Genomic DNA, 10,498 nt, shown 5'->3' on the forward strand with positions numbered 1-10,498 from the left:
TCTCTAGTACTATGGCCTACATTAAGGCCATTGGCTGTTGCTCTTCCTCCGTCGGTCCAGGTTTGACTGTGCGGACCGTCAGTTCCACTCCATCCCAGCTTTGTGGCAGACCCTCACGGACAACCCCAACGACGTCAAGGAGCTCATCCCAGAGTTCTTCTACTTCCCGGAGTTCCTGGAGAATCAGAACGGTGAGATGAGCTCTGTGTCTGTAGAGAATCAACAGACACGCTGGCTATGTTGATTGACTGTCCGTACTGACACGCTGGCTATGTTGATTGACTGTCCGTACTGACACGCTGGCTATGTTGATTGACTGGTCCGTACTGACACGCTGGCTATGTTGATTGACTGTCCGTACTGACACGCTGGCTATGTTGATTGACTGTCCGTACTGACACGCTGGCTATGTTGATTGACTGTCCGTACTGACACGCTGGCTATGTTGATTGACTGTCCGTACTGACACGCTGGCTATGTTGATTGACTGTCCGTACTGACGCGCCTCCTGTGCTGCTGTTCACACAGCCAATCAGAGAACATCTGGACTCGACTGGACCGGTTCAGATTGTGGAACACTGGAACTTGTTCAAATCGGACAAAATCTATAACTGACCCAATTACACCCTGAATTGTAAAAACTGAGGATCTTAGTTTAACATGTTGTTTAGTCTGTCTTCTTTTTATCTGGTCACACTGCCACTCTGATGGAATCCACTTTCACTCCACTGTCCTTTGTTCATCCTCCTCTCTCGCTCCCTCTAGCCTTTGATCTGGGGCGCCTGCAGATCTCCAAGGAGAGGGTGAATGATGTCATCCTGCCTAAATGGGCCAAGTCTCCAGAGGACTTCATTTATAAGCACAGGAAAGCCCTGGTGAGCCTCCTTTTCTCATGGACGGTCACCATTACCATAATGCTTTATCCCAAGGGGAGAGAAAAACCTCTGTAACAAAATTGGATCAGACATTATTTTACCATGATGTGCAGGAGAAATGCATTCCACAGAGAGTAGTATTTAGTGATTTATTGCTGTGTGTGTGTGTGTGTGTGTGTGTGTGTGTGTGTGTGTGTGTGTAACAGGAGTCTGAGTACGTATCGGCCCACCTGCAAGACTGGATCGATCTGATCTTCGGTTACAAACAGCGAGGCCCCGCGGCCGTGGAGGCCCTCAATGTCTTCTATTACTGCACCTACGAAGGTACGGACGCTAACACTAAACCCAAAGACTCCCACTCATACAATAGCACTCATGCTAAAGAAACGCTGCACCTGTGGAGGTACATTTACATTTTGGTCATTCAGCAGATGCTCTTATCCATAGCATCTTACAGGTATGGATGCTAACACTAAACCCATAGACTCTCATTGATACAATAGCACTGATGCTAAAGAAACGCTGCACCTACGAAGGTTCGGATGCTAACACTAAAACCCATAGACTGATACAATAGCACTGATGCTAAAGAAACGCTGCACCTACGAAGGTTCGGATGCTAACACTAAAACCCATAGACTGATACAATAGCACTCATGCTAAAGAAACGCTAGATTGCTATATTATGGCACTTTACTGAAGCGTTTCTCTGGTTTTGCCGTAGGGGCGGTGGACCTGGATGCAATCACTGATGAGAAGGAGCGTAAAGCCGTAGAGGGGATGATCAGTAACTTTGGACAGACACCCTGCCAGCTACTCAAGGTACTGGAGAAACACAAGGCTTGACCTGACCAGGAGAAACCTCCCAGGCCTTCCTCGTGATATGAGCCCATTGAGACTGAGGGATGACCCGGTCAATTAGGAATCATTGGGAATGAGACTTTAACAGATTATTTAAAACAGTGATTCTCATCTCTGGTCTTTGAGGACCTTCAACAGTACTCCTCGTTGTAGCACCAGACAAACACTTTATTAAACTCATCAACAGCTTGGTGATTAGTTTAGCCAGGGCTACAACAGAAATGGGTGCTGGTGGGGTTACTCAGGGATATTTAGCTGAGAATCACTGGTTTAGAACAGGTGTTTTAGATGGGCTATAGTGATGTATTGTCTGTGTGTATAGGAGCCACACCCAGTACGTCTTTCTCTGGAGGAGGTGGAGAGGAGGAAAGGTCGTCTAGACGCCTCGCCACTCAGCATCTTCGAGCACCTTGCCGAACTCAAGTCCTTCTTTGTCGAGGTTAGTATTGAAAACACACACACATATCAAAGCATATGATCATGACGCTCTTTGTTGGTTATTGTAAAGTACTTTATGAAAACCGTTTCATTGAAAAACAACTTCATAAATAAATGTTGATTTGTAGGGGATCAATGACAACGTGCCTCTGGTGAAAGCCGTGGTGCCCAAGAACCAGTCCCACTCCTTCATCACCCAGGGCAGCCCAGACACTATGGTGACCCTGAGTCAGAACTGTCTGATGGGAACCCACGGCTGGCTGCCTTATGACAAGAATATCTCCAACTACTTTACCTTCATCAAAGACCCCACCGTGGCCAACCCCAAGTCAGTTCCTCCCCAACACCACCCCCTTTTCTACTTGACACTGTGGGGCGTTGTAGTCTGACTGGGGGGCCGGGAGCCCTGTTTTGAGTTCTTACCTCTATTCCTTGAAGTAATCACTCATCTGAGAATGTTTGGTTTGTCAGTATGATGGAAACTCTGCCGTGGCGTATCCAGGTCTGTGATTATCTCCAGGATGGGAGACGGGAAGAATGCACTTTAAATGTTTTGGAACAGACCCTTGGAGGGCACTTGATGTCATTACTTGGTCATAAAGTTGTTCTGTGAGGTATGTATCTGAGGTCTCCTCCTCTCTCTAGGACCCAGCGGGTCCTGGGCGGGCCCTTCTCTCCGGGCGTGGAGGTGACGGCAGGTCTGTTTGTGGTGTCACATGACGGGAAGCTCCTGTTCAGCGGTGGCCACTGGGACAACAGCCTGAGGGTCACCTCCCTGGTCAAGGGAAAGACTGTGGGACATCACATCAGACACATGGGTATGGATGGATCTCACACACACATACATGCACTCAGACACACACACACTGTCTGTACATACAGTATAGTAATTATTTGGTGTCCTCTCTCTCACCGCAGACATAGTCACGTGCCTGTCGACAGACTACTGTGGGATCCACTTGATCTCTGGATCCAGGGACAACACCTGTATGGTGTGGCAGGTGCTGCAGCAGGTGAGATCATGAAGCCTTGAGGGTTTATTGGAATACACTACACTGACTAGAAAGCATTTGTACTGCATTGTTACTGTGGAAACGTTTGATGTTAGTACACCAAAAAAAAAAAACTGTTTGACACATATCTGCTTTCGGTTGCAAACTGTTTTACTACTGTATATCCTACTGAACACTACCCAGGTGTATGAGCGTGTGACTGAATGTGTTGTGTGTGTCCTACAGGGAGGTTGTCCGGTGGGGCTGTGTCCCAAGCCGGTACAGGTGCTGTATGGACACACTGACGAGGTGCTGAGCGTCAGCATCAGCACAGAGCTGGATATGGCCGTCTCTGGATCACGGGTAAGAGGTTGGTGGGATGAAGGGGTTGGTGGGATGAAGGGGTTGGAGGGACGGAGGGACGGAGGGGTTGGTGGGATGGAGGGACGGAGGGGTTGGAGGAACGGAGGGGTTGGAGGAACGGAGGGGTTGGAGGGGTTGGAGGAACGGAGGGGTTGGAGGGACGGAGGGGTTGGAGGGACGGAGGGGTTGGAGGGACGGAGGGGTTGGAGGGACGGAGGGGTTGGAGGGACGGAGGGGTTGGAGGGACGGAGGGGTTGGTGGGATGAAGGGGTTGGAGGGGTTGGTGGGATGGAGGGTTGGTGGGGGTTGGATGGAGGGGTTGGTGGGATGAAGGGGTTGGAAGGGTTGGTGGGATGAAGGGGAATGAAGGGGTTGGTGGAATGAAGGGGTTGGTGGGATGGAGGGGTTGGAGGGAATGCAGGAGGTTGGAGGGAATGCAGGAGGTTGGAGGGAATGCAGGAGGTTGGAGGGAATGCAGGAGGTTGGAGGGAATGCAGGAGGTTGGAGGGAATGCAGGAGGTTGGAGGGAATGCAGGAGGTTGGAGGGAATGCAGGAGGTTGGAGGGAATGCAGGAGGTTGGAGGGAATGCAGGAGGTTGGAGGGAATGCAGGAGGTTGGAGGGAATGCAGGAGGTTGGAGGGAATGCAGGAGGTTGGAGGGAATGCAGGAGGTTGGAGGGAATGCAGGAGGTTGGATGATAGATGGATCTTGCTGATGTTTTGTTTCTGTGTACCAGGACGGGACGGTGATCATCCACACGGTGCGTCGGGGCCAGTACATGCGGTGTCTGCGGCCGCCCTGTGAGAGCTCCCTGCCGGTCTCCATCCTGCACCTGGCTATCTCTTATGAGGGGTGTGTGGTGGTTCACACCTGTGTAGAGGGCAAGGCCACGCTCAAGGTACACTAACACATGTTCTTAATATGTAGTTGAAAATGTTGTGATCGTCTTCTCTAAAACTCTTAATGTGTTTTGGTGCAGGAGTCTGACCAGGCAGCTAGTGTGTGTGTGTGTGTGTGTGTGTGTGTGTGTGTGTGTGTGTGTGTGTGTGTGTGTGTGTGTGTGTGTGTGTGTGTGTGTGTGTGTGTGTGTGTGTGTGTTTAGACAGACAGCCCAATGCAGATCTTTTATTCACAACCAATTAGATCAGCTCAGAGAAAGATCTGATGTGATTGGTCATTGAACCAATTAGTGGAAAGAATATCAGAATTGGACTGAATGAAGCCATAGTGACTTAGTTGGTGAGCGACTTAGTTGGTGAGCTACAGAGGGTGAGTGAGTTATTTGCTTAGTGACTGACTTAGTTGGTACAGTAAGTCATACATAACTCACCACTAGCAAAACGCTAGTTGACCACTAGATGGTACATTATGATTGGGTCCTGGTGAACGATTGTCTCTCATCCTGTCCCTGTTTAGGATAAGAACGGCCTGCACCTGTACTCTGTCAATGGGAAGCACCTGTGTACGGAGGGCCTGAAGGAGCAGGTGACAGACATGTGTGTGTCCGGGGAGTACCTGGTTATCGGCAGCGAGCAGGGCTTCCTCTCCATACGAGACCTGTACAGGTGACCTTGTTTCCTGTGTGTGTTTGTCTGTCTGTGTGTGTGACTGCATGCATCTACAGGGTTTTGCTGTATCAAAAAGGTGGTAAGGGTGGCAATGGGCCCCGCTAACAGCTGATTTTAAAAAATATATAGATTTTTAAGCACATTTCCTGCATTTTTACAAATGTTTCCATTGAGCTGAGAGAAAATACTGCAGTATTAAAGCTAATTTCCTGCAATTCTATGCATTTACTGTGTCTAATACTGTGTTCTTTTACTCAAACATAACCATATTAATACTTCTAAATTCATTGTTTTTGGAATTTTCAATTCTCCCTGACTGTAGTTTTTATTTTGGTTGATTTGTTAGTTCTCAAAGATTAGCTCCATTTATCTTTTCTACGTACTTTATATCTGGTTTTAGTCGTTTACACTGAAAACGTTTTCACCCCCAAAACAAAATCATATATGCATACACAGAGTTTATTATTATTATTATTAATATATATATCAGGGATTTTTCTATCTGTCTAACCGAACCCTTTACTCTGTCTCTCTCCCCTCCCCTCCTCTCCTCTCTCCTCCGGGCAGCCTGTCCCTGTGCGCCACCCCCATGGCAATGCGCGTGCCCATATGCTGTGTGTCTGTCACCAAGGAGCAGAGCCACGTGCTGGTGGGCCTGCAGGACGGCAAGCTGATCATTGTGGGCGTGGGCAAGCCGGCCGAGGTAAAGAGCTCATTCAGAAACTACATCGCCCAGAGCCTGGAGGGCTCACCCCTCATGGCAATGCCACTGCTCGCCCCGCTGAGGGTGCGCTCGCCCGCCCGCAGGCTGAGCCTCCGGGACAAGTTAATGTTTAACCCCCAGGGCCCTGACCCCTGACCCCCTGAGCAGAACATCCCCCTCAATTCAATAAAAAAACAAGTATTTACCTCAGAGGGAACTTCATAAACTCACCCTACAAACTACCACCGCATACCATTCTCTCTCTGTTTTAATGCTAATAATTTGTCCTAAATGACCTGTCCTTCCTTAGCCACATACACCTCGGTTGTGTTCATTAGGCACCAAACGGAAGAGAACTGACAAACAGCGGAGGAGCTACCTGGACTTTATTCCCCCCAGTCTTCTGTTGTAAGACTTCAAATCATTTTCTGTTGCGTGCCCTAATGAACATGACCCTGTTTCTGGGGCGAAGCAGGACCCTGGCCCAATCTTGCCCTGCAAGGATTGGTGACCACACACACACAGTAACACTTGAGACATTCCATAAACCCCTCTGAATGAATACAACACAGCCTCTCCTGGAATATTACTGTGAAATGAAAACACGGGCTTCCGTTTACCTCATTCTAACCGAGGAATGACTTCTTTTTGGGCCTTGGGATGGCGTTGTCCAATATTGTTTACCGGAAGTGTCATTATTATTGACTGATTTAATATGTATTTGTGACATGCTGTGAATTGCCTTGGATGAACACCTCTGCTAATTCAAGCCATATAAACTATATTAGTAATAAGCTACGCTATAATAAGATGCACTAGGCTGTAATTTATCCCCACCTGCTCCTCAAGTGAAAATGGTTTAACCCTTATTGTCTTCCTGCTCTTCAAGTGAAAATGGTTTAACCCTGATTTCTTCCTCCCTACTGGTAGACATGAAAGTAAGGTTAACTCTGGGGCTGTAATGATGGGATAGGGAGGGACACAGGGAATCACCTTCGAATCAATTGATAATTTGATCCCCTCCCAACTTCTCTCACCTTTCTTTTATACAAATGGACCTGCCTCAAAGTGAACCAAGCTTTGGTTTTGAACTGGCACTACGTCATTCCAACATTACTGAACTAACCGATCAATCATAAATCATATCCTGCTTTTTGTTTGTTTCTTTTGACTTCACACTTTCCTCCTCCTCCTCCTCCTCATCTCTCTCCTCTTCCTCACTTCCTCCTCCTCTCCTCCTCCTCATCTCTCTCCACTTCCTCCTCTTCTCAGATGCGTTCAGGCCAGATCACTCGTAAGCTGTGGGGCTCCAGCAAGCGCCTGACCCAGATCTCCTCTGGAGAGACAGAGTACCAACCAGCCTGCAACCAGAACTGACCCCCACAACCACCCTTTCCACCCTCCACTCCTCTCCACTACCACCACACCCCCTCACCCTGCTGCCTGTCTGATTGGCCTGCCAGCCCTGCCAATCATCACAGTCTACCCAATCAGATTTGAACCACCCCTCATTTTGATTGACTGATGACTGTTTTGGGGGAATCTTACTCTCCTTTTTTGTTCCTCCCTCTGACTTGGGAAGGACAGACTGACCCACGAATGGAAGACTGGGGGGGTGTGTGTGTTTTAACTGTGTGTAAAGGTTAGGCGGATGAGTAGGGCAGGTCAGGATGGACCAACCGGCGCGGGCGTCGAGTTTCTGATCCAACTGTAGGTGCATACATCCCCTCACACACCCTCCCCTTCAATGACACACATGGCCATTACTCTTCATCTTCCTCCATCATCACTAGCTCGGTCAGGCCAGTGGCTCCCACTACTACAGAGACCCTCTATGCAGACACACACTACAGCAATCTGAGCTGACCTCTGACCCGTCCACCTCTCAGGCCCAAGGAATGAAGGGGATCCCCAACGTAGAAATGTAATTACTCCAATGGGAACACTTAACCTGGTTGACGGTCCACCCATCACGTAACACTGACTTCAATGGGAATTATATTTTATACTTCTCTGAGCCCTGAACCCGAGACCACTGAGCAGTGTGTGTGTGTATGTACGCTCTTTGTGTTTCTGTGTGTTGTCTCTCGCTGGTTGTTTTCTCCTGTGGGCTTTTGTTGACTTGGTTTTGCCTTCCAGTCTGACTAGGCTGTGACCGATGCCTCAGGGCTCCTATGCAGCAATAAGGGGCTATGTTCAGTCACAATACAATGTTTTTGTTTAGTTTTTTTGTGTTTGATGTTACTGATAATTGTAGTTTTTTTTTTACAGATGTGTGCATGTGTATAAGGTCTGTGGTTAGGTTGTGTTTTGCATGGCATTTCCGGCCCACTCCTCATTTATTATAGAGGACGGGGCCCTAAGGTATCCAACACTCATACTAAGCCTGACACACACACACACACTTGTTTGCTAATGTACACTTGCATAGACCCTTCCCTATTGGAGAAGCCTGTGACTGCGTTCCATGTCATCTCTATTGCAATCTCAGTAAATTTCTATATGACATTTAATGTGGTTTCTGAGACGATGAACACGTCTCCAGGCGTTGTGAAATCTGATAATCGGCAATAAAGACGACCTGGAACGCACCCAAAGTCGGCTAGTTTGACACTACAGAAGAAGAGCGAAGCCTCGTGTTGTAGAATCACTAGCTACCCCATACCGTGCCCAAAGGACTTGCTCCCCTCAAACACTACACTCTTACACACACTGCAAGCTTCTCACACTTGTGTTAGACCGCATGCTTCGGAGGGACGAACCATACTGAACCTGGCTTAGTGTGCAATGTTTAGCTCTAGATCCATCCTAGAATGTTTTTATGTTACTTGAATCAATGTTTATTTATGAATGAAAATGAGCTTTTTTCCCCGTAGGCTATTTAAATTCACACTACATCATTTGTATGTTTTTAAGTGGTGCTTCAGTTGTTCAACAAAGATTTATGCTGCGAAAAACTAAAGACGGTGGATCGATCCACCTTTCAGAATGGGAGGGGAGACTTTCTAAGGGCTTTTGAGATGTCAGTGTTACAGCAATACAGTTCCTTCCTCTGCTCCACTGACTGTGCATTGGTACATTCCAGCCTCTTGTTAAGGCTGAACTAAAAAAAAATCTCCAGTCTTCCTGGTTTTTCTGACCGGGACGACGCGATTGGGAGATTAATCTTATTCTGCCAAGAGACATCCCAAACGGCTGTCATCTTCCAACAGTCAGAATCACCTCAGTGTTCCTCCTCCTTCCATAATTGTCTCTTAGTTGGGAGCCATGTCAGTTAGTTAAGGTCCTTTGGAGTTCCATAAATGCAGTAATGTCACTAAACGTGTCTGTGAACCAGGCCTAACGTGGCTTTTTGAGATTTCATGTGTGTTTTTATGTCAATGTTTGAGATTATGAATGATTTCACCCCCCATTGAATCCTTATGGTTGTTATGCTCCTGTCAAATCAAAATGACAGTTTGGTCGGGGTAGCTCATCTGTTGCATAATGTGAGAGTGTATGTTCATGATGACAGTAGTTTCTTAAAATGCCAAATTCCTTATTTCCTTGTCATATCATTTGCCTTCTTGGTAATAATTCAGTGATTCTGGTTCTTATCTATCATGGACTTAGAATCATTCATTCTGATTCTATGGTGGTTATAGATTAGGGATCAGACTTCTATGTACAGTGTGGTTGTTTTTGCTCTTCTCTTTTAAGTGTCTCCGCAATCTGTCCGGAGAATGCAATCACAGACCAACGTGTGCCCTTTTTTAACCAAGAGGCCGTTTCAATAAGTTTATTTTTAATTGTTTATGCTGATGTGTCTCGAAGGCATACTCCTTTAAACGGTTTCCATTCTCATCAGGATGTGTTACTCAATTTTTTTCCAAAGGACGTATTTAATACATGTTTCTATTTTTGTCCATCTTAGTTTGTCAGGCAGACGACCCCACTATCTTGTTTTAGGACTTTCTTCCGACCCCACTATCTTGTTTTAGGACTTTCTTCCGACCCCACTATCTTGTTTTAGGACTTTCTTCCGACCCCACCACTGAAACAGTGCCTTTTTATCCACATTGCATCATACAGACAATTATCCGGTTAGTGTGTAGAATTCTTTGTTTTACCCCTCCCTCCATGATAACCCATGGATAGCAGCATTCCACAAACTTAACATCCAATAGGAACCAAGAATCTAGAACTGAAAACAAAGTTGACTAAAAATCTGGAATATATTGGTGTCTTACCTTATAGCTGCTTGCTCTGTGACTGTCACCAAAATGGATGTGTGTGTATATCTGATTTATAAATACTGGTGTATAATGTACAGCATGATTTTTATTTTAGTGGATTTTAATTGTACTTTTTGCACTTTCCAGGTACTAAATTGTAAGTGATTGTTTTAAATGTTTCCCTGGTCCATTCTGTACAGACAAACTGCTTTGTATACACAAGTGGAAAGTAATCATTAAAGTCTTGTCAAACATGTCATTCATATGTATGGCTGATTTGTAGCTGTGAAAATAGGACACTGTGTACAAAACATTAGGAACACCTTCCTAATTTGGAGTGCCCTATTTTGCCCTCAGAACAGCCTCAATTTGGTGGGGCATGGACTCTACAAGGTGCTGAAAGCATTCCACAGGGTTGCTGGCCCATGTTGACTCCAATGATTCCCACAGTTGTCAAGTTGGCTTGGATGTCCTTTGGCTGAT

General features: G+C 46.7%; 1 protein-coding gene across 2 annotated transcripts in view; it reads left to right on the forward strand.

Moving 5' to 3' along the window:
- Positions 1 to 10,274, forward strand: part of nbeal1 (neurobeachin-like 1) — a 49,962-nt gene extending 39,688 nt beyond the window's left edge. For both annotated transcript variants that reach the window (XM_052499946.1, XM_052499947.1), the window contains 13 exons: positions 61 to 191; positions 766 to 875; positions 1,082 to 1,199; positions 1,600 to 1,697; positions 2,059 to 2,175; positions 2,303 to 2,502; positions 2,820 to 2,992; positions 3,093 to 3,187; positions 3,413 to 3,529; positions 4,267 to 4,428; positions 4,947 to 5,095; positions 5,666 to 5,801; positions 7,074 to 10,274. In XM_052499946.1, coding sequence (XP_052355906.1) covers positions 61 to 191; positions 766 to 875; positions 1,082 to 1,199; positions 1,600 to 1,697; positions 2,059 to 2,175; positions 2,303 to 2,502; positions 2,820 to 2,992; positions 3,093 to 3,187; positions 3,413 to 3,529; positions 4,267 to 4,428; positions 4,947 to 5,095; positions 5,666 to 5,801; positions 7,074 to 7,178 — 1,711 coding nt within the window. In that variant the 3' untranslated portion in view covers positions 7,179 to 10,274. The remainder of the gene's footprint in view (positions 1 to 60; positions 192 to 765; positions 876 to 1,081; positions 1,200 to 1,599; positions 1,698 to 2,058; positions 2,176 to 2,302; positions 2,503 to 2,819; positions 2,993 to 3,092; positions 3,188 to 3,412; positions 3,530 to 4,266; positions 4,429 to 4,946; positions 5,096 to 5,665; positions 5,802 to 7,073) is intronic.
- The last annotated feature ends 224 nt before the right edge of the window (positions 10,275 to 10,498 follow it).

Source organism: Oncorhynchus keta, chromosome 37 (genome assembly GCF_023373465.1).
Source record: "Oncorhynchus keta strain PuntledgeMale-10-30-2019 chromosome 37, Oket_V2, whole genome shotgun sequence".
Taxonomy (NCBI): domain Eukaryota; kingdom Metazoa; phylum Chordata; class Actinopteri; order Salmoniformes; family Salmonidae; genus Oncorhynchus; species Oncorhynchus keta.